At 48.4% G+C, this 24,834-nt stretch overlaps 1 protein-coding gene across 1 annotated transcript in view; it reads right to left on the bottom strand.

Moving 5' to 3' along the window:
• Nucleotides 1-3,042: 3,042 nt before the first annotated feature.
• Nucleotides 3,043-24,834, bottom strand: part of LOC119108379 (gamma-butyrobetaine dioxygenase) — a 31,008-nt gene continuing 9,216 nt past the window's right edge. The window contains exons 5-9 of the mRNA XM_037231954.1: nt 24,009-24,114; nt 6,530-6,744; nt 5,370-5,536; nt 3,392-3,501; nt 3,043-3,060 (exon numbers count right to left, since the gene is read on the bottom strand). Coding sequence (XP_037087849.1) covers nt 3,043-3,060; nt 3,392-3,501; nt 5,370-5,536; nt 6,530-6,744; nt 24,009-24,114 — 616 coding nt within the window. The remainder of the gene's footprint in view (nt 3,061-3,391; nt 3,502-5,369; nt 5,537-6,529; nt 6,745-24,008; nt 24,115-24,834) is intronic.

Below are 24,834 nucleotides of genomic sequence, written 5' to 3'. Positions count from 1 at the left end.
ATGGGATGCGCTGCTAGACCAGGGATGGAATGTGCTGCAGACCAGGGATGGGATGGGCTGCAGACCAGGGATGGGATGCGCTGATGACCAGGGATGGAATGTGCTGCAGACCAGGAGTGGGATGTGCTGCAGACCTCGGTCCGTCACGCAAGCTGGGCGTGATGGACTGTGATGGCCTCTCGTGAAGTAAGACGGCAGGCCGCAAATGTACCCATGGTCTGAAAGCCATGCTGGGCCTGGACGTGGAGCACGTGCTGCTTCACCCAAGATAAGAGGAGCATGGAGAGCCCAGTGGTCAAATGGAAAATAACATGGGATGCTGCATCATTACATTAATGCATTATTCGCGTTGCACAGCAAACAAAACATTTAAAATATGAATGACTTGAATCTGTCCGCTTTTCTTGGCACGCCCTGTACATGCTCTGTTCATCTTCGGGACAGCATTTCAATGGCAAAAAGTCAACATGCAACGTGAATTATGTCTGTATAGCTGGACTTTAAATTGCCCCATCCAGAAATGTTCTTTAAACCCGGTTCGATAGCCCAGTTGAGTTGCAGCACCTGGCGTCATCCGGTGTACCCACCAGTGGCGGGATGGGGCGGAGTTGCTTGAGGCGTTCGCCACTTGTCCCTAAATGGGATAGTCCAAGGCCGGTAGCAGCGGCCGCGCTCAAGGTCAGATGACGTCCGCGCGTGCGGTAGACGATGCCGAATATTGCGGCACATTGGACCACCGCCGCAAGATTCTGCCACCGACCCTGAATTTTACTATAGAATGGCGAGGCCAGGGCTCACACAAGCACTGCTTTGCGCTGACGATCAGCCTAAAAATACATTCAAGCAAAGGCCCGTACCTAATCTTGTTCGCCCTCATCATAATGCATTGCAATTCGGCACACACCATAGACCTAAGACAGTGGTCCTTCTCTCACAAATGCAGGCGGTGGGATATGCATCTTTTGACGTTAAATCGTGTGGACGTGGTCATGCCGATGCGTTCCTTTTTCCTGTTAGAACGAACACCCAGAACAATGAGTGAGCTAGCTCTCCCAACTGTGCTGTAAGTTTTCAGGTTAACACAAAATTTAGCTTACGGTTTGGCCAACGAGCCCGTAAGAGCTCAAGGTCACTTTCAGATGTGAGATGGCACGCACCACCGTTGACAAGATCGACCGGGCATCGATCACTTGCAGCAGGTTCAGCTGTTGAGAATCCTTGGCCGCCAGCGAGCAATCTCGGGCGTATTTTTGTCATGATTTTACATATGTGAAATCTCTGATAACTAGCACTCTTGCTACTCGTAGTTTTCGATCAAATTTGCAGTCTAGTATCACCACAGTCACGATTTTGTGATACATACGCTCGCTGCTGTTGACGAAAACGTTGGTGAACTGTGCTATGAGACAACCGGCGCTTGAAGAGCAGGCGCATATTACTTTTTCGATCCGCAAGTGTTATCGGTTGCAAACCTAGCCACATTCGCAGGCTGGCCCAAGTTATAAGAGGATTAACAATATGAAAAACTTTTGGTACCTATGTGAAACTATTTGATACGAAACAAGCATGATGTTACCATTTGTTTTTAGATACTCTGTGTACCAGCAGTCCAGATAAATGTTCTGCACTGCTCAGACCCAGTGTTACCGGTTTGCCCATATACATTAGGTGGGCTCAGAGGAGCATTGGAGAGGGGGTTGGGGGGCTCAAGTCATCATTGGGGAGCTCAGACCCTCGATAGCGTCAAAATTAACACCCCTGGTTGAGCGTATGCAAAAGGAAAAAACGCTACTAAAATAACACGCAGACATGTAAAAAGCGTAGGTTGAAAACAAATATGAGCAATGGTGTGCAACACGTGGCATGGTTTGAAAGAGATGGATGACATAATAACTCGAGACCAAGGGGACACACGCTCGACGCAAACGGCTTAAGTCGTCTTTAAGAACGAAAGCAGAGCTGTTAGCCTGAAACTTGTCCGTCATTTTTTTCCTGCTCGTTAAAGGTAGCCGAGGGCTATCAGTTCAGCATGCGTCGCGTTGAGCTCCAGTTAATGCCATCATATCTTATGTCATTATTCATTCAAAAGCTGCATTGAGCGCCTCGACGCCTTTGAACGAGTGTCAGCAATGCAGTGCTTAACTCCTCCTTAATCCCTCATGCTTAGCATCAGCTACGACACAAAGAAGGAGTAACTAGGCTTTTAAGCCAAACTATGTACACATCGCGAGAACTGGGATTCCTGTGGTATGCATATGACCTGGATTGATCGTCGTATCGGTTGTGTGCTGGGAAAGTGCAGACCGTACTTATAACATACTTGTTGCGGCTTTGTTTCAGACGGAGTCGTGGTTTCCTGCTATATTGTTTCATATGAAGTCGTCCTTTTCTGTTATTGTGAACAGTTGACATTCTTGCCGGTCTTTGTGCAATCCAAACCTATTCAAATATTCAGGCCGTAGATAGCTCAGGCATTTAGTATTCACGCAACAACACGCACAATGCATTAAAATTGCACCCAGTACCGCAGCACAGCGTAAACATACAGCGCGCCCAAAGTAAAATTGCTCCATCCGTGAAAAGCCAAAAACGCCAAAAGCGTGGGACATAAGCGCTTACTTCAATGCCGTGATATGCAGCACGACAAAGGGTTGAGCGAGTTCGCATCGAAGCGCGTACGTTGAACCACAAAACACTAAAGCTACCCGGATCACAGTGGAGTCGTTCCAAAGGACCTGAAAAACACTTATCGGTCACGCCCAAGCTAGATTCCGGGTAGAACACCCGAGTCCGATAAGTCACGAACAGCGGCAAGTTGTCTGCAACGATCTGCTTAAACCCACTGGTTTGGTTACATGACCCGCGATGACATGAGGGAGCATGACGCTACTCGGCCATGCGTGCGACCAATACCAATATAAACATTTGACGTACTTTGACCCACAGTGCTCAGCATGACCACCATCGCGAGCTTCAACCAAGCGTAGGATCCAAGTCAGTCAGTCTTCCCTTCACTTTCGTCACGATAAATGGCCCGAACAGTTAGTCAGCGCCCAACAGCTGGTGGGCAAAGACCACCCGTACCCCACAGAACCACGCGTGTTTGATCCCCGCTCTCGCCCATGGTAGGGGCGCTGGGCGAGACGCGCTCCGGCCAAACGACCAAGCGGGCACAGCGGGCTCGCCCCCACGCCCGTGCCAACACCGGCCGGTGTCCCCAGCCGGGGCCTCTCGAGCGCCCCAATGTCCCCAGCCGGGCTCTCCCCCCAGGGCCTCCCGAGCGGAGCATCCGAGCCGTCCGCATCGCAGTGCCGCGCGGCCGCCGGCTCTAGCGCCGAGGCGGCGGCCCGCAGCAGCGCGTCGGAAGCCTGTGGCGGTAGCGACACAGGACCTCGTCCCAGTCGATGTAGCCGCCCTCGAGCGTGCGCGTGCTGTCGGCGGTGACCGTGTAGCCCCGCCGGCCGTGCAGCACGCGTCGGTTGTTGAAGACCAGCACGTCGCCTGCGGGAGCGGGCCAAATGCCGACAGTCTTGAACACGGCCCGCTGCCGACGGATTTTGCACCAATCAAATGTTCCCAAGGCTATCAAACATAACTACCCTGCAGCTCTTTGTTGGATACTCCAACACTCTTCCTAAAGGTTTCAAAATTCGTCAGGCTTAGCTCTCAAATTTGGTTGACGGCCCAGGAAAGCATGAAAATTGTGCGGGCTTACATAACATTTGCCGAGGAAAGCTGTGAAGTAATGACAGAGCATGACATGGTTTGAAACACGTTTAGTAGCGCGTCGACTTACGTGACGCTGAAGTACAGAGGCACACACATATGTATATATTCATGGTCGTACATAGTTTATTTCAACAAGGAACAGCTTGGCTGGGAACATGATCTTCCACCAGGTCGGTCCAAATCGATGCTAACCCTTCCTTTATACGAAGGGGGGGGGGGCTCAGAAGCTTCCTAAGGATTTTCGGAAGTAGCCTCTGAACGTTTTATAGCACGGTGCTAAAATTTAGGTAAATCAGATAAAATCATTTCTACATGTTATACACGTTATAAAGATTAAAAGCTCCTGACAGATGGTTCAGGAACTATGACGACTGTTTGAGGTTATTTCGATGGCATTTTGCTTAAAAGAGACAAATAACGCCTACATCTTGCAGGCATTGCACTCCAAAGAGGTTTCCTAGCCTCCCTTTCCTAACATTATCATGACAAAGTGCACAACTATCATTCTGTCGGTTTTTTAAGATCATGTCATATTAGGTCAAGCTAGGCCAAACTTTAACTGCAAACTAGATCTGACTGTTTGTAAGGACCATACGCTAGGGAGCTTAAAGGTAATGTCTCAAATTCATATGTGGTTTTTATCTGAAATGGCCATCTTGAAGAACATTCGGTGCAGTTCACAGCCATGCGCCCTGCTTTTCTTAAGACCTAAGCTCCTCTAGTTTCTGAGCAAAACGCCGGCAAAGATGTGCCACCATTTTGTGCAGACTTCTTCAAGGTCACCTAAGCATCCATGACGCTATAAAAACGTCATTTAAATCTCGCTGTTCCATTGTCCGTGCGGCATTCAAGGCCACGACAGATGTAATTGTCGATTCGCTAATATCTGGCGTTCGTGAGCACGCTTTCCAGATGTAACGGCTGCCAATGGGCTCTCAATAAATATTGTGCGAGGCACGATGACCCAGTCAAGTAACGACGAAATTAAAAGCATATGTACTAAATACAGAAACTGTGTTGTCTGCAGCATTCTACTTCACTTAAAAGTATACCAGTAGTTATAAGCCAGCTTATTTCGGCATACGTGTTGCTTGCTTCAATATCCTCCAACGTGGAACATCCCCCTTTTTGGTACATATCTAACACATGTGAGAAGCCTTTTAAATGCAACTTTCCCCGGTTGACGTGGGTTGTTTCGTTCTGGATATGGCCAGGGGGGGGGGGGGGGGCAATGCAGCAATCATCTTTACACTTTTGACTTGGTCTACCTTATCACAGACCGCATGTGTCAATGTTCACAAATGTCTATTTGACAGAGTTTTTCAATGTCTCTCCAAAACCGTCTTCCGCACTGTCGCAGCATACTTAGTTTTTGAGATAACATGAGGGTGTATAACATGTTCATTTAACCTCTATGACCTAGCTTCAACTATCAAAAGTCACATTTGCCGTTGTTAAATCACACATAAACGATGCGTCGTTCAACAACAGCTTGTCAATGCCGTTTTCCACTTTTTCGCTTGCTTGGTTTTCAAGACCGTAGGGGGTCTGGGGCTCTCCCCTCGTAGTGCAAAGGCGACGAAACTCCCGAAGGACGGTGGGAAAAAGCTCGCCTGGGTCAAGGGTCAATTAAAACATACCGTTCACCATTTTGTAGAGCACATGATTCTCTTCTTGCATGGACAGGTCTTGAAACATTTTCAGTCCCTCGAACATGGGCTTCACCGACTCGAGCGGCACGTTCAGGCGGTAGGAGCGGCTTGGGTTGTTGAAGCACACTTGTGTCACTTTGCCTTCCCTGTCCGTCCTGCAGCAGATCCAGAACAATCAAACGGAGCGGGCGCCCCAGGGCTTGTCCTGATTTTTCCTCACCTACTACTCCACGGCTGGGTCACTGTGCCGACATCAGGGAACCCTTAACTGGGGTAATGCTAAGCCGTCGAAGTGAGCCCTCTGGCTGTCATTCCTCGCCGACGATGCTGAACAGCCTAACCGCACGTGAGGGTGGCGTCTGGGACGACTGCACAATGCAATTCAAGATCGACGCCTCAGACCGTTTTTCGTCTCATGTCGCGGGGTGATGAATGATTGACCCTGGCGTTTTCCATGCCCCGGGATTACAAACTCTGTTGTCCCTGTTGTCGGCCATATGTCGACACCATTATGCTCACTTACAGGCGGCGACGCGGCTGCGTGCGCTAGAGGCGCCATTCATGAAAGACGATTGGTAGGGGGCGGGGGCACCAAAAGTGATTTTGAAGCTCTCGAAACATGCTTGTCTTGCGTCGCCGCCGGCCTAACAACACACTCAGAAATCATTGGCGGCGCGGAACCCCAAAGCTAGGCAGAGCAGCAACTGTGACCTGCATCGGGCTCTCAGACCGGGGCGCATGGGATACACTGCTTGTGCGAGTGACGATGACTGCCGTGGAGAGACGCACGACAAACGTCACTCGGCACGACGCGAAATCCGACGTCAGTCGCAAGGCGCGACTGGTGCTGGACATGCCAAACTGGCCATCAAAGCATGAGAACGCTATCGGAACTGGATACACTAAATGAAATGTCGACACGCGAGACTGGCAAACGTCAATGCACGATAGTGGCAAATGTCAACGCACGATACTGGCAAATGTCAATGCAAGGGACTAACAAATGTTGGTGCACGAGAGTGAGTGCTGGAGCTGGCCGGTCGGCTCGTGTAGCACCGGGGGCCTGCGCGAGCGGACACACGTGGCCCATGAGATCGATGCGCGCAGGGCTGTCGTGCTGGCCACGGCGTCTGCAGCGGCCCACTCGCCTGAACATCGTGTGCTCCTGGACCTTGTGGAAAGGGCTGTCGTGGTACTGCTCGCTCTCGACGCCGACGTCGAAGAATTCGAAGGGCATCACGGAGAGTAGCTTGAAGAGGTCGGGCCGCTGCTGACGTATCAGCTGGGCCACGTAGAAGCTATCGGTCAGCGTGTTCTCACCGCCGCTGCCCTGGTGCTGCGAAATGCAGTGCAACATCTGCACCTGTCGCAGCCGCCCCCGAGACCCGGTCAGTACGTGAGGAGGAAACACACCGGGTGATGTGGACGGGTGGCTTCAAGTGCCGAATACACGAGCTAAACAGAAATTGTTGCGCGCACCACGAACTGGCTGACTGGTGCAATTTGTCCTGACGGTTGGGCCGCAGAACATTTGACTCCATGCTGGAGGATGCGAGGGTTGGTAAAGTTCCAGCCAGGCATGTTTGGTCGTCGCATTCAATACCGCGGACGGCGGTGTTCACGCAAGAACTAGGCAAGCTCTCTTCCCAGCTCTGTTTTCTTTCGCTACTAAGAGAGCGAAAGAAAAGAGAAAAGCTTGCATTTTTTCTCGCCTAGGTTCTTGGGCTCTCGATGAACTTAAGTATCTAATTTTGTGTTATTCTCACTTATTGTTAGATCAGACGCGTAGGCTTTTATCCCTAATACCATTGTGTTTCTCGGAATTCTCCTCAATAGCCCAGAATTTTGTTTCTAAATAGCGTTCCTGCAGCAGAAATCTTGTTTGACTCCCTTCTCACCACCATAAAAGTGATACATTTCATTTGCCTTGCTTTTTCCAACCTGTGTGTTCTGTACTATGAACAGCACACTTACGTGTCAACATATTTGTGCAATAAATGCTACGAAAGTCTGAAACATTCTGTTAAAACAGCTACTAACCCGCAACGTCGACGAAGCGTTATAGCATGGCTTTTGATTTCTTCCCTATGGCGTTTAGAACACTGACATTTTACAGCACCATTTTGTCACGGCGCTAAAAGCCGTAATGCTGTGCATCACCCTAAGTTAATTTGCGAGTAAAAGTGTGTCTCGCCCGTTTCGCTAGGCGACTGCTGAGATTATTTTGATGCTGGCAGACTGTCCTTTTTGACATTTCCTAATCAGCCAGTCTATTGGTGCATCGCATCACTCGCTGTGCCAGGAAATATGGTGAGGAAAACCCGCCTTTGTATATCAGTTTTTACTTGACGATTTAACCAAAAACTGATAGGAAGAAATACGGTGACAGCACCGAAAATCATTTTCCCTGTCGAGAACAACCGCTCTATGCTGTGATAAGTATCCCGTCCAGCTTCAATGCCAGGTCACCTTTGATTTGCCCCATAGCGTAAGAAAGTTGAGTACCACATATTCATTTGGCCAGGCCGGCAAACCATCGCAAGCCAGTCGTCGTCAGGCCTGAGACACTTACGCTTTGACTGAAATAAAACAGAGATGCTGGCCGCCCGTTTCTCCACCCCCTACCATTGCGCTCGAGGCGAGTGAACAAACCCACTGGCTAAGCAGGTCATGCTAATAACTGTAAAAAGGGGACAAGGTAAGCAGACGGATATGACGCATATCAAAGTCCGAGGCAAACGTTCTCATAGCGTACAGAGGTGTCTTGCCACATCGTCATGCAACCAAGCCGATGGGAAACCAAGGCGCAGCGACACAGTGACACTGCTACCCGATCTGCAGGCAAACTTACCCGCTTGACGCCACGAAATAGATCCGTTACGACTGTAACGAAAAGTGTGCTGCACCCACTGGCAGCACTTCCCACTCTTTCCGTAGCCGACTGCCGCAGGCAGCATATTCTTGCCATTGTTTTGTTAATGTACACCATAAACCGATAGGACATTCTTAAATAAAGATGGTGTCAGCCACGCACGTAACGTACAGCAAGCAGGGAGTCACGCTCGCATCATTATGACCAAGGCGGTGCGGCGCCAAAGCCCGCCTGACGTTGCAATTATGTGCGAAGAGCCTGAATGCAATTTACTGTGGGTGCATCTGAATTCACGTCACCGCTTGCTGGCACTTCTAAAGCGTCTTAAGAATCAGCCGACGGAAAGTGCTGATTTGTCGCACTGAAATCGTGGTTGACAAAACGGTGCAGGCTTTTATGGTAGCGCACGCAAATGCGCTGCGTAAAAACAATGACATCTTGCACTGAGTTCTTGGTTCGTCATCGCTGAGCCCAAGCTTACATCGCACAAGTCTTTAAGGCAGCCATGTCGTCGAAAATTGTCGAAAACGGGGAATCTATCTTGACCACTTCCGTGTATGTGATGCTTGACACGTGCTATTGCACACATGAAGTGACACGATTCCTTGTTCAGCTTCCTTTCGAAGGATGACAATTTTTTGTGGCTGCGACCGCTCGCTGCCGAGATGTGGCCACGGTTTCGAACGGCTGCTCACCTGTTTCCCGCTGGTTTATTCAGTGCGATAACCTTTAACATGCGCTCGGGTGGGGTTCTGTTTCAGTGATGGTTTCCGAACGGCAAGGCGTAGTCGCGCCACATTTTGCATAGCTGTAGGCAACTGAATAGCGGATCGTTTAATATAACAAAGTTAGATGTACCTGTTAAGGTCACTGACCGATGGCAGGTCAAATTGAGGTCATGATTTCAGTGAAGGCAATGTCTAGGGCATCGTTCAATCTGATCCAAAGACGGGGTGTTAGACGAAGCCATACATCTCTGAGACAGTTTCTTAGGCAACACAACATTTGAATAAACAAATAACATTGACCTAGTGTCAGGTATGAAGGTCGGACTAAGGCCAAGACCAGCCTGCCATATTACTCTAAGGCTTGCCGTATGCGATAGTTTCTGGTGCTCATTTCGAATTTATTGATAAAAGAAACCGCATTATACACTGACCTTAGATGAGCATGTAACCTTTTGCTTAGAAAAGCTATCCAGGTTCCAGGAGCCCTTTAGAGACCAACCTGAAATTTGACCTTGTTTGACCTTATTTGACCCGAAGATCATGACCTGGGAACCTCAAACCTTGACCTAGGTGAGTTCACCTTAAGACTGAGCACTCCATAAATCCGGTGTCTCTAGCCCCCTTAGTTTCTGAGTTCCCAGGGGGAGGGGGTCAAATTGATCCCCCACCCGAGCGAAGGATATTTAACCGGCCGCCCGGGCGCGTGTTAATGCTCATTTATAGCAAACTTTGCTGCCTCCATTTCCTATTACTGACAAATGTTTTTCAGGGTATTCCTCACGTCTTTTGCCCAAAGACATACAACATTTCTCGCTCCGTTTCAAAGCATCGGGGTGATGAATAAACATAGCGATGCGTCGCAATGTTTGCTTCCCTCGAAATCCAGTGACGACCAGATCGAGCCAGCCACTTCCAGAAAAATCCAGGTCGCAGTGTTGGGTTTCTTCTGTTTATTTAGATCAGCGCATGCAAGCCGTAATTTTCGCCCACTATCTCCCGGAGCGAAGAACACATGCGACGTTGAACTGAATCGTCGCCCCCCCCCCCCCCCCCCCTATCGGCGGCACGGCCGCCCTGCGGCGGACATTTCCTAGTAGCTCACAGGGTTTACGCGTAAAAGGTGCCATTCCCAGAGCATGGTAGACATATTCCTGCCCATCTAAGTGCGATGAATCCGATGATAAGAAACCGATCAATTCTTTTGCGGCGCCGATCCCTATACGATGTAGTTTATGTCTATACTATCCAAACCCGAACACACTTGTAAGGCATGTGGAGTCTGTTTTCCTATCCACAATGCTCTTTGGCCACGACAATGCATTGCCTTGGATTGTTGTCGTCATTCTCAAGTCACGGCATTGGAATGCTGTGCCGGCATAATCTTGCTGGTTTTTCATATTCAGAGTTAACTAGTTGATGGGATTGAGAGGGAGTTGGGAAAAGGGGAGCAAGGAGGGGGAAGAGGACAGGAGACAGAGAAGAGACAGAGGAGACATAGAGGGGAGGAATGAGATAAGGATTTGATGCTGAGGCAGTAACGGCAACGAATAGCATGTGATGCATTTATTTCGCCTGTCAAGGTCTCGTTAGTGCTTCACGCTTGTTTGATAGCCGTCTTTATCCACGTAGACTAATTTGCACCCTGATAACAAAAGTTGAGAGTGCTTGGCTGGCCTCCTCTTGGCAATACGGGCTTATTTAGCGGACGGATAAAGGGGACAGTCGTCCCTCCCAGCCGTCTGCGAAGTACATAAGGGCTTTGTTTGCAGACGAGATTGGTTCAGTCTCATGCAATATAAAGCAGGTGCCTTGACGATAGCGTCCGGCTCATGTGACTGGCAGCAATGATCGTTGTATATCGGATTATAGCGCCATTGACTCACTGCGAAGCCCAGGGACTATGTTACCACAAACGACTGGCTGGAAACGGGGTCTTGAAATCGAGGACATGGCACAGTACGAGTTTGTTTGTCGATTGAGACCGCTGGGTCAAGTGAGTTCACCTTCTCACGAGCCGCGGGTGCAGCGTAATTAATTGGGCCACTTGATGTTCATTCCGTCTATTTGTTGAACGGCCATCATTGTTTCGGCCCAGTCTTTCCCAGTCCGTTGGCTGTACATAGACGAAATGGTTTCACTCACAAGTTGCTTCTATGGTGCCACGAACATTCAGCCTATGTTTTCGTGCAGTGCTATTGCATTATCTCGGTCACGCCAGTCAAACAGTTGCGTCGTCTGAGTACCCACAGGTACCGGGCATAAGGTACATCCACAGGTACATCATAGGTACATCAGGTACAGGTACATCATAGCATCCACAGGTACCGGGCTTAAGGTACCGCACCTAGCATGCTTATACCAGATAGGGTTTAGCGAACATGCCTTAATAACATTCACTGACTGGTGGTGTGGCACAACCCCACAAACATTTCACGGACGAGCAGATTTCGTCCAGGTCTGTCAATAAGAGCCGTGTGGAAAAAAAAACTTCTCGCCGTTTGGAAATGTCGCCGGTGATTTTTGGACCGTAGGACACGGAAAATGTCTGCCCTCTGGGCATATCCTGTATGGACATAAAACTTGATCAGACTCCAAGACGTGCTAGAAAAGTACGCTAGACCATGGGTATTAGCATTTGGCGTTTGAATTGCATTTTATTCCGCCTATCAACCATCCGAAGATTTATGTCTTACCTGAAACATGACATGTTTCCCCGCGTCTAAGCAGTACACATTGCGAAAAAACAGCCAGATCCAATACTTGATTTCGTTTTGTGGTGTGAGAGCACCCGGAATCACTATCGTTTATTTGCAGTGGACATCGTTTTAAACTGCCCGACACATCTTCATTTTGTATCATGATGTAGCGTGTGTGTGGGTGTGGGTGACGCTCGGTGGTGCGGGGCCCGCCTGCCCCGGCGCCGTCGACCCCGGTCGGTCACGTGACGTGATGGGGGGCCTCCGGCCTGCCTTCCGGAGCTGGTGCCTGGTGCGCGACCGAGCGCAGGCGCCTGCGCGCGCCGGCCGAGCTCCATAGCCTCGACTTTGAGCCAATGCTTGCGTTCAACATATATCTCAACGACACAAAGGATATGGCTAGACTGAGCAGCCAGAGATTAGCACAACACAGATCAACGCATTTATCGCACCTCATATCTAAAATCGGAAAGAGTAATCACATCTAGGTAAGAGGTCTGTTAGCACGGATCTGTAACACTGTATAGCATAACTGAGCGTTCATGTGGATGGAATTTACCCATTTATACGCAATTCCGTCGAAAACGACAAGATAAAGCTGTCGGGTGGCGTACGGATTCTTTACTGGCGTCATCGTTTCATAGTTAAAGACATGTTGTGGGCGCCAGTTGACTAGAAGCTTTCATGGGTTCCTTCGCCTCATCCACCCGCTACCCATGGGTTGTGCCGACACCCACCCGCTAACCATGGGTTGTGCCGACACCCACCAACTACCCATGGGCTGTGCCGACGTCCACCAGCTACCCATGGGCTGTGCCGACACCCACCAGCTACCCATTCCCAATCGGTTGCACTCACCCGTTACCCAGCATTTTCACCGGCAGCACGTTTCCAACACTTCATGTATAAATGATGGAAATGTGGTAGGGCAGTTTACACCCAGATTTAATCTCTTGCGTTAATAATTGCAAATAAGTGTTGATGGAGCCAGCTAGGACTAAGAAAAGTGCAGTCAGCAACATCGCGTAGCGTGCATTGAAGCATGTCTCCGATGTTTCGTAAATGTGTCACCCATTCCCGAAATTTTTCGAAAATGTGTGCACCATCGAACCCGTAACCCACCCGAAATGTGTATCCACGCATGAGCACACACATGGAGTGGGTAAGCGCATGGGCTTAGAAGCATGTACCTGAAGCCCACGGTCCACTAGCTTGCCCAACCCGTGCGCTCCATAACAACCATGCCGCGCTGCACGCGGCGGCGGCGCCCAGGGACCGACAGTCGCAAAAACGCCCGGCAGGGCCCTACCGGCTCGTTAACTGTAAGGCAGCAACATTGCCAGGCTCGCGTGGCGTCGCTGCTGATGTTTGAAGATAGCCGCCGTGCAATTTTAACAGCGTGTTTGAAGTGGTCGCTGGAAACAGCGCGGCCGCAGCCCGGCGCCGCGCCAGTTGTCGACTTGCGGACGGCTGATATCGTCGCCGTCGGTGACGATCACTGCATAAAAAATACGCCGCGGACAGTCCTGCATAGCCAATCGCGATGGTGTGGGGGTGTCCAACACCAACGGTGGCGGTGCCACTGCTGCACTTTGCTGTTATTTAGTGCTGGAACGGCAAACTAGGCTCATTCAAAAGTTCTCGAAATCCTGCGTTTCCTATTAGTTGATAGAAGAACGTTACCTTGGAGCTGGGAATTTTGAAGTCGGCTCTATCACGGATCTCGGAAACGGCGATGCGGCGAGAGCGGATATGATAGTGGTGGGGCAAACGCATCCGCACCCGCAATCACACGATTGCGTCTTTATTGCCGGGATATTTTTGTTTGGGAGCCTGACAGCGAAAGGATGCATGACAGGGGACGCAAACTTCAACACTTCAACATATTGTTGGGGGCTTAATGTGCCAATATGTATTATTCGATTATCATCGGAGAATACCCATATGAGTCATGATGTACACATCCCTCATCTATTTTCTATTCAAATACGACGTAAAAATGGTAAGCGATCCCAGAATGGCCAGAAAGAGTTGTTAAGAATATACCTTAGTTCCGTTTATTTCACGTGATAATGATTCGGTGAATGACGATAGTGATGTGAAACAGTGATCCACTCAATTGTCCACGGCCACATGCCTATGCCAGGTCATTATCGTTCATGGCATTTTGCTTTAACTCATGCATTGTTTTTGGAACAGATTTGGGAGCCGACCGATGTTGTCAAATGTTTCGCGAATCCTTCAGCTGTCAAGTGGGGCTTTGGGGAGCAATTTGCCACATTGGATGCTATCTATTTCCAAGTACGCCTGTCGACCAGACGGGCTGATTCCTATCATTGGTATTGGGTCGTTGGATTATCAGAAAACGTGTGGCAACATATTCTCTGCACGACCTTACGGACCCAGCCCCCTGTCATCCCTGTGCATCGCCATAGGTTCATTTTGGATCCGTGCCAAGTACGAGGCGCGGAAAAGACAAAATAACTTCACCAACCTTGACTTGCGTCGCTGCGTGTCGTTTGCTTTCGCTCCGTTCGCCTTATTGATGTTTTGTGGGGGATGGAGGCTGTGCTTGTTGGATTTCATTATGATGTATTTAAAGCCTTTGCGTAATATGCACAAAAGCTTAAGAAGTGTGTCGCGCACGATGCTGTTTGTGTGTACAGTAGCCATATGTAAACCTGTTCGTTATGTTAGGGGCGCAAGCTTTTCTCTTTTCATGATTCTAGTGTAAGGTGGCATTTCCCGAGTATTGGGCAGCAGCGCTAAAATCTTTGGCAGCTTATTAAGCTTTCACTGCACGTGTGTTGGCACCAAAAACGTGTCCCTAACATTTCTTATTTCGGAGAAGCGACGGTTTTTCACGAGCACTGCAAGACGATCCACGGCCGGGGGGGGGGGGGAGGGGGAGGGGGTGGCGGCCGGCAAGGGACGATTTCGCGGACCGATCGCAGAAGGCCGACACTGTTACATTATCGAAGTCGTACATCATAAAATGGGCTCGAAACGGATAACACCACACACCGTTACACTAATTAAACAAGGAACACGCCATCCAAACGATGTCTTAAAAACAAGATAATAAAACGAACCACGCGGACGTGCATGATATCAGTAGGGTTGCCCACACACGTCTGCGTTTCGCGCACTCGCCTGCTCCGTCTGTGTCAAACTCGTTGCACGATTTATCTCAGCGGTATGAAGAGACTCGCAAACCAAGAAGGTTGGGTTACACTCAAAGTGACATGCCAGCGTCGCAGAATACACCTAACAATTCATACTAGACACACACGTGTAGTTTATTTCTTGGATGAGGCCTTCATCGGTTTATCTATATCCGGTGACTCTTTTCCCAGTACCTGACAGACGCTGATCAAGACGCGTCATTAGAAAAGCATGAGACATAATACGAAAATCACTACAGATGTAAAGAAATATGTAGGACAAAAGCTTTTCAGTAAAGGTCGACACCATCTTACAGCAGCCATCGAGGCTGCTGTGCGGGTTATCTAGTAAGTTGAAGGGCATTGTTGAAGGGCAAGGAGAAGTATTTGATGTTGGTGGCAAACATTTCGTCGCTTTGTGGCTCTCGTTGAATATATTGCGTGTTAGCATGGCCTCTGCGAGCTACAAATACATCAAATTGGCCATGTATTTGTGTTTTTCTGTAAGTCGGGGCGGATTCAGAGGGGGGTCACGGGCCATGGCCCCCTCTTGGGCCCCGAAGGGGCCCACCGGCTCCGAGGGGGCCCATAGCTGGCCGAACAGGTGCAGCTTTTTAACACCAAATGCAACAAAATTGGATATCTCTGGACTTCCATGCGACCAAGAACAGCTGTAAACGAAAGTGAAAGGCCTATGAGAGGTCAAGCAAATTTTTAAATGGTTGGGAAAGTTGTGAACTGGAAATTTAAAGCTGCATCACACTGCCAGGGGGCTCCATGCTGTTTCCGGGGGACCTATATCACCACTTCCACGATCATTTCGGTCGTTAAAGAGCATTCCACGTTGCCCTCCATTTCTTTGCATTTGCTCGGAGGCCCTGCGCTGTTGTTGGGGCCCCTCCTGCTAGCGTGCCGGGGCACTCTTTGCCAGTCACGGGCCCTTCCACGGATTCTTTCCACTCGCCAGAAAGGCTCTGTGGGCTATAGCCGGGGTCTCATATCTTAACCTGCCGCGTATTCTCGCTTGTCCAGAGACCCTTTACGTGGGTTTCGATTAACTTACCAACACATTTGCGATGTACTCATGGGGCCTCTACATTGGTATAGGGCGCTTCCAATGCTATGTCACTTTCTTAGGGACCTCACTCTTGTCGGAGGCCTATCTGACGGCCTGCATAGTCACACTCAGTCGTTCAGGGACCCTCCACACCTGGTCTTGGATGCTTCTTTTCTGAATGGGGTCTAGTACGCTCTTGTAGGGTGGGGGGGGGGGGGGGGGCTATCTGATAACCTGCTGGGTTACATTCGAACGTTCGAGGCCGTCTACATTGAGCCTTGGGCATGGGCTTTTTGAATGGGGCCCTACGCACTTGTCGGCGCCCCTCTGTTCGTCTCCTCGGCCACGCTGGATTGCTCGGGGAGCCCTGCACTTTGGTTGTTGGTGCTTGAATTTAGGACCCTCTGCTCCTATCGGGGTCATCTGATAACCTGTTTGGATACACGCCATCTTTCGGTGGACCCCCGCACCGGGTTTTGGGCACTTCTTACTTGAATATAGGGCCTTACGCTCTTGTTGGGGCCTCTTCCGATAAAATGCTCGGACCATTCGATCGCGAGGGACCACCGCATCTACGTTTTGGGTACTTCCTTTTTGGAATGGAGGGCTCTCCGCTCTTTTCGGAGGCCCTATCTTTTAACTCGCTCTGGCGCACTCGATTATTCGGGGCCCATTTATTCGATTGCATCGTGTCGTGGGTATTTCACATGTGAACGGAAGGCCGTAGCTCTTGTCGGGGTCCCATTTGTTGACCTGCTCGACCACACTCGAATATCCGGGGCCGTCCACATTATGTCTTGGGTGCTTACCATCTGAATGGAGGGCCCTACGCACTTGTCGGGGACACCATCTGTTCGCCGCTTCGGTCACAATGGATTGTTCGGGGCCCTTATATATTTGGTCTTGGTGTTTGAATTTAGGGCCCTACACTCCTTTCTGGGCTACCTGATAATCTGCTCGGGCACACTCCATCTTTCGGGGCCCTCCGCACTGGGTTTGGATGCTTCTTATATGGAGGGCCTACGTTCTTACCGGACCTCTTCTGATAAGCTGCCCGGGCACATTTCATCATTTTGGGACCATTTACATCGGGCCTTGGGTACTTCCTATTTGAATGGAGGACCCTTTGCTCTTGATGGGGGCCCTATATGTTAACCTGCTCCGGCGCACTCGATCGTCCAGGACCCTACACATTGCGTCGTGAGTATTTCTTATTGGAATGGATGTCCCCATGCTCTTGGCGGGTCCCATCCATTAAGCTGCTAAAGCTGCTCGGGCCGGTAACAGATGCAGGGCGGGGGGGGGGGGGGGGGGAGGGAAGACACAGGATCATGCCACATGGACCATGTCGAGGGGACCTGAAGGCTCCGAAGGGTTTCATAACTGGCTGGATGGACGCAGTTTTCTTACAACAAAAAGACAACAAAATCGGATGCCTTCGGGCTTACAGACGATCGAGAACAACTGTTCGCAAAAGTAAATAGTTCATAAGAAGACAAAGTTTATTTTTCGCCAATTGAGGAAGTGTTGCTTGGGGGAAACTTTGGGGTTCATTGCGTTGTCTAGAGGCATTACTCTGTTGGTTGACTGGCCCTGTATGCTCACTTGCTGGGTCAATCTGATCGCTGAGGAGCTTTTCACGTTGCCCTTGATATCTTTGTATTTTCTCGTAGGGCCCAATGTGCTGTTGGAACGCTGTCTGCCTCCATGACTGAGCACTGTTGATCGATCAGGTCTTCATCGACGGATTTTTCCCATTCGCCCGAAAGGCTCCAGACGCTTTCCACGGGGCCCCATATGCCAGGGCACACTCAGTTGTTCAGGGGCCATTCATATAAGCCTCGGGTTCTTTCCACTTGCTTGGAGGGCCTTGTACTATTGCTAGAGCTCTTATAAGGCAAGGCACGGAGACGCCCGATACTCAGGGGCCCTCTACTTTGATCGAGAGCTCTCTTCCTTTGGTCCCCTTTGTGGAAGACCCTTCACTCCTGTCGATGCTCGTGCTGTTAACCTGCCCGCGCACTCGTGATCGCACAGGGGTATTTATTCATGGCCTTGGATAATTCCCCTTTGTTTGGAGTGTCCTGTGCCCTGGCCGGGGCTTTATATGTCAGCTTGCCAGGGCACTACCGATCGTTCAGGGGCCCACCACGTTGGTCTTGGGTCCTTTTGCTTGCTCTGCGGACCCCATGCTTGATGACGGGAGCCACTTTGTTGGCGTCCTGCGGCACTCACGAACGCTCACGTTCCGTCCCTATTGGCTTTGGTGCCTTTGCCTCAGAGCAGCAGTCGAATATGCGCCGATTTATTTTCATGCGTAATTGACAAGCGTAATTTTACTTGCCTCCGACGTCGCATGTGTCATTTCTATTAGCTGTTGAGTGTGTGACACTTGTGATGCCAGTGCATCACGTTCTTAACATATTTTGAATGCTGGGATATATTGTTCCCCCTTATAACAAAGGACAAATTTCGCACTGGTCAGCAACCATCAGCTGATAACATCGCCCAGCCGGCTAGTCGTAAATACATAAGCTAGGAATCAAGTCCACGCTTGGTTTTGATTGTTGTTAGCAGCTAAGTCAAGCTCATTTTGCCTGCTTTTCCGAAACACTTGGCGCTAAAATCACAGCATTTAATGTGGTCTGTAGAAAATGAGTGAGCTCTATGTGCATGTATACGTAGCGCGCTTGTCTTTATAGGGCTGTGCACAGTACGATGGGTTTCCGTATTTATTAAATATATAAAGAAGTAAATTCATGCATATGTGTATGTCTTTATATATATATATATATATATATATATATATATATCCATATGTACATATCCATATATATCCATATATATATATATATATATATATATATATATATATATATATATATATATATATGTACATATATTACATGCGACTTGTAAAGTGTAATGACCGAAATACAAGGATATTTTTTTTGGGGGGGGAGGGCAAGCTTCAGGGGTCCCCACAATCTTGCGTGGCCCTCCCTTGACGAAATCCTGGATCCGCCCCTGGTATGAGTGTATTTAGTTGGTAATGATGCTGCAAGTCGGCTGGTACCAATCAGACCACATGTTGCCCTTTCAAGGGAACGCTTATGGTCTAGTTGGGGTCAGTGCCCGCCAGGTCTTTTATGTTTGATGTGCTTGTGTAAATTATTAACTGAGCAGCCTGAGTTCTTATATTTTTTCCTTACAAGGCGATTAGCCTTTTTAGCTGTATATAAGGACTATTGAAATGGCCAATTTCCGTTGCAATAACTTCCTGCATGGTTCCTGGATGGTGTATTTCTTTAAGTGGCAAATGACATATAATCTTGAGTATCCGCTTCGCTGGCTCCGTAACAAAGAGTGCATTCAATGCTGTGCCAAAATTCCTCTATTGTTTTGTTTTCTGCCTCTAATGGAGGCACAGTTCGTTTGTTACTGTGTGAAAACCGCAGTAGCAGTACTGGCGGTTGTGCATTTTGCTTACAAATGCTGATCAATGCAACCAAATTCTGCCCATGCATGTTTGCCAAAAGCTTCTGGCCGGTGCTTATTTCTGCAAAAATGTTATAGTGTGCCTGTCATTCTTCGTATCATGCATAACCGCATGAGCAAAACGTGGTGTCTAAAAAGTGGATATTTGTTGTTTGTTTTTCGTACTTAACATGCATATGTTTTGTATATAGCATGACTGGCAGAGGACAGTGTTATCATTCAGCGAAAACTGTCTTTTTTTTAGCTCTGGTTATTCCCTGGAGGACGAGGGTGCTCAGTAAACTGAAAATGGAACCAAATGGGTCCACAACACTACGCACTCGACCAGATGTACGAGGTTCCATCCTCCCACGGTGTCAGACTTTCTTGGCAGAGTGAGAGACAGGCGACGCCATTTAGCCTCAGTGAATGCATCATAGGGCTCCGATGGCGACAGCTATGTTTCTACCTTCACAACAACGCACATGTTATGAAATGCGGTTATGCATACGCCACTTTTGCGATACCAAAGACGCTGCACATCACAGGTAACAGATATTCATGTAGAGAAACTCCTGTAGAGATGTAGAGACATTCATGTAGAGAAATAGCTGATTACATGGTCCAATCATTCTCGGAAACCGTGAATCCACAAGCGTGTAATACGTATTCACCTTGGTTGAGTGGCTATAGTTATGAGCTGTGCGGTGTGCTAGTCGTTTGCTGCGACGTCGGTGGGTTGCACCTGCTTTCTGCAGAGCCATCAGATAGTCAGGGGTAGTATGGATGCCGTCTGCCATAAAAGGTCAGTTTTCCGGTCCACGTGGGCCTTAAAGTCCAGGGGAATTCTTTGCGGCGCGATTGAAAAAAAAATCCCGCGTCAGCTGATGATGGTTTTCATTCCGAAGATAAGAAATACCCGCGGAGCAAACAAACAAAAATCAGAAACTGGTCGTTTGGTACAAAACATAATTTGTTTTATTTCTGCAGAAAAGAACTACTGACAGGGCTGCTGTTCCTAGCGTTACCTGCCAAAAATTATGCTGTTAAATCTATACGGTGTTATGTTGGGTAGTTCTTAAGTAAGCTGCCCATGGTATGATCACCTGGGCATGCTCCTTCGCATTAAAGTTTTTTATTTCTCTTTGATATATTGACAAGGCGTTCAAAAAATTATCAGCATATCAGAGCCCATCATCCTTCACGAAACGTATCTAGCTATTTACATTAGCAAACGTTGTCGACATCTCTAAGGATTGCGTAATGATCTGAATCAACACCTATCAAGGCAATGTGGCTGAGCCGATGGCATTTTTAGCATTTAAGTGTGGGCAGAGTATGCCTCCGTACCCTTGAAAATTCCCCTGCTCAAAATCACCACACAGGGGGGGGGGAGACAGGGGGCGCCCCCACACCTACAGCGGTCCTATCCCGTTCTAGCTCATCACACATCGCTGCAATTCTATATACTTCTGCTATCGCTATATCTATCTTTTTGGGCATTTCATTCTGGCCGCGAGAGTGACATGGCCGCCTAGGTTGAAACAGACACCCGAAAATTACACGGAGTAGGTGGTTGAATCCATATTGGGATTGGTCACGTCACTGGAGTCCCAATATACCTACCCCATCGATTGAGCGGGGGTTTTTTTGCCCGATTCAAAATCAACACCCGTAATAAGCTATAAACTGGAGTCGCTTGTACTTAGCCTGTGAGCGAAAGTTAAAAGTAATATTGAATAATTGTATGGTCAGTCCTGGACTACAAGGATTTCATTGGCATTCTAGGTATTTCATGCAAGAAAGCAAAGCAATGAAATTAAGCAGCTGTATGTTGTACCCAAAACGACGATTTCAGCACTACCTTAAAATATTGGGGGCAGTTCGCGACACCGAAGACCCAAAAAAAACCGTTCAAAGGGGCCCATGCCAAAATGATTTTGCGCACGTCGCATTGTAATGTCCCATCAGCGATATCAGTATGTCAAAGCGAACTTAGGCGAGCATCTTTGATGTAGGACTCCAGAAATGTTGCAGTGTTTGTCTGCCGCGACGCCGGCGGATTCGTCGGTTGCCGCTGGCCACCATCGCCGGCCGTGGATCGTCCTAAAGTGTTCCTAAAAACCGTCGGTACTCAGAGGCCAGAAAGGTCGGGGACACGTTTTTGGTATCAAAACACGTGCAACAAATGCCCCATAGGTTTGGGCATGATTTTAAAACATGCTAGAGAAAGCTTCTAAAAAAAACATGACGGGGAGGGGGAGGGTCGCATTGATCCCACTATCAGGGCGAGGGATAATGTGTACATACCTTTAAACAACCCCTCATATACTTCTAAAAGGCTTCCCATGCCGATAAAACCTGTTGTTGTTTTTTGCTACATGAATCGTGGCCTGTCAGGCCTCACATGTTTTGCGCCTCGTCTAGCGCCATCCATTTACATTTGTTGTGCGGAATGGCCTAACTTTGATAGGAATACAACTCACCAGGATTTTCTCTGCGTGTTTTGTCCATTTTGTTAACTGCCGCCGGGTGCTGAAGATTTAATGCTTCGCGGCCGACCGGCCGGGTCAGCTGTTCAGCTGCCTCGGCTGCTCAGGCTGCCGCCGGGTCAGCTTATTATGTCAGCGTTGCCAAGGTAAACGGCCTCTAGAAGTGTTATGCGACCGCCGCCGGCGCACTAATTCCGATCAGCATAGCACAAAAGGGGTATCGGTGGATATTATACCGTATCTGCTGGAAGTGGATGAAGTGGTTGGGAAAGCCCGCATCGCCTTAGCCTAGAGCCACCGTAAGCTTTTGCTTGTAGGTGGAGCTTAAGTGGGGAACTGGATCGATGATTGGCAAGTTGCCAACCACTCCGAGCATGCATATCATGTTCAAAAGCGTATACCCATCATGTGTCAGTTCAACCATAATGAAAACGCTTGGCTCTCGCCTTGATTCGATGCGTTTCAAAACACGGACTACCGATGGGGGGGGGGGCGAAGTGACCCTCAGGCATTTCCAAAGTAAGAGACGTAAAGCCTAGCGGAAAATACCAGAAGATTGACCATAGCGAGGTCTCGCGATTGGTACTAGTTTGACATTGTTAGGCAAGTAATTGACCCCATTATGCCTCGTCAAAGATAAAAATCGGTTCTTGCGTGTTCCTTGCTCTAAGCTGACGCACTGGTAGTCAAATATGCCTTGCGTGCTTTGTCACTTTTTGTAAACCCTACGCATTATATTACGTTTTCCGTGTGATGCCATGCTATCATATATGCTCTCAGTTTTCTCATCAAAAAGTAAAGGTTGGGTCCAGCAAGTACATTTGGAGGTGATATGATAGTGTGCCAATGATAGAATGAGTTTATTTCTCGAAAAAACAGACAGCAAATACTCCAGTTTTGCGGCACCGTCATAAGGATACAAGGATAAGCCCATTTCGGTTGCTCTTTTAAATACTCATCCATGAGACAACCCTTCTCCACAAGCTCAGAACAATATTGAGGCCAGGAGCTCCCGCGTATTTATTAAAGTGGATATAAAAACGCCACTTCTGGCAAAAATGTGATGCAAAGCTACGAAATAACGCACTTTTCTTACTCTGCTCGCATGCAACCGTTGCTATAAATAACAAAATGGCAAGCAAAGTAAATATGTATTAAACGAAGGAATGGCATACGTAAAGATATAGCTACTGTCGACGTATAAACAAAACGGAGCAGGGCAAGAACGAGTCAAGGAGTCACAAGTCAGAAAGTTTACAGACGTCGAGAAACATGCTGAAGATAGCGTACTGTGGAATGATTATTGGTTTTCCTGGGCATGGGCGTAACAACGACTCCGAGATCGCGGCGACAATCAGGATTGTGGTGACGCTGGAATCTTGAGGAGACAGCCTCGACTGAAGATTTAGCTTTGGATTGTGCGGCTAAAAATCAAGCATTTTACAGACAATATTAGGAGGGGGAGAATCACAAATGAGCATGCAGCACACACAAAGAATCGGGCAAAAATTATATTCTGGGAAATCATATTCGAAGGCCAAATGAGAAACTACGAACATGGCTTTAAGGCTGCCTATGTCAGGCGGTTAGTGATTACTGTGGTCTTAATAGCTATTAAATCGTGAATCATAGGGGCCTAAATCATTAAATTCATGGTAGTGGAGGTCTTATGCGTGTTAATTAGATTTCATAATATTGGTCGACGATCGCATGCAACAGATCATCATTAAAAGCTGCTAAATGTCATCGAACCTGTCAATGTTTTTTGATAGTGTGAAATGATACTGATAATGTAAGCGTTTATGTCGTTTCACGCAGCGCAGTGGGAATTGACAAGCAAATGAAAAATGCCCTGTGGTAATGTCCAATGACCCCGACACAGAGGCGGGCGTGCCGTTTGTCATCGGTTACATGGTTTGACACGTGAAGCGAAATACTGGTAATTGTGGACATTTTACATCACTCAAATTCCATCCATTTGCCATCCATATTCTCCTGAAAGTAAAAGTGCCAAATTATCACGTATACGCTTCCTCAAATAAAGACACAAATACTACCCACAAAAAGTGTTGATGAAGGAAATATTGTTGCATGCTTTACCAATGGTGCACTCACCCCGGGGGTGTGTTCGTAATACTCACCCCGGGGGTGTGTTCGTAGTAGGGCTGGTCCGTGTGCGGCGCCAGAGTCTCGTTGGTGTAGGCCAGGTTGTTGGCGTCCACCTTGTTTGTGACTTTGAACGTTGTCCTGAGAGGTAAAAAAGAGCTCAGCTGTAAACTCTCAAAAACAACTATTTTCCCATACCCAAAAATTGGGCACGTCGCCTGTATTATTTATAAAAGGAGCACGAATGCAGTACTCCCCTGAAGCCGATTTAAATCACTTGAATATATAGAATAGTGTGGCAGCGGGGATCCACCAACAATGGCACGGCTGTGGTAGCAAGTGCAGAAATTGAACAGGCCACCAGGTGCCGTATTATACACATCTGCTACAAAATGGCAAGGGGCAACGCAATGAACAGGTAGTGTGGTCGCTCATGCGCTTCTGAAGGTAAAAAATTTCACGGATCAAACTAACAGCTTTTTGCAAGTACTGAAGAATGCCACCAACCTGGGTTATAACAAAGCCGCTGGCTGGAGAGTTATACGATGTGATCAATTACTTGTGGAGGTTAAACACGACCAAACCATACATTCCCTACATTTGACAACTTGTTTCAAGATCTCGAAAAAATCAAGGAGCACTCAACAGCTAAAAAAAGCACATCTGGCTTAAAAAGTCGAAAAGCCATCATCATCAAAGCCATCATCACCAAAGGAAGTTTCAGATGATGACAACAAATTGCACATTGGTACAACGGCACGCGCACCCAGTTGCAAAGCTGCCTTAACTAGCGGTCAGATCATCGCGCCGGAACAGTTCAAAAGAAATGAATATTCCTGGTAAGTGTCACCCCTCGACGGT

Source organism: Pollicipes pollicipes, unplaced genomic scaffold, assembly GCF_011947565.3.
Source record: "Pollicipes pollicipes isolate AB1234 unplaced genomic scaffold, Ppol_2.1 Scaffold_6686;HRSCAF=7923_pilon_pilon_pilon, whole genome shotgun sequence".
Lineage (NCBI taxonomy): Eukaryota > Metazoa > Arthropoda > Thecostraca > Pollicipedomorpha > Pollicipedidae > Pollicipes > Pollicipes pollicipes.
This window is presented reverse-complemented; position numbering and strand designations above follow the sequence as displayed.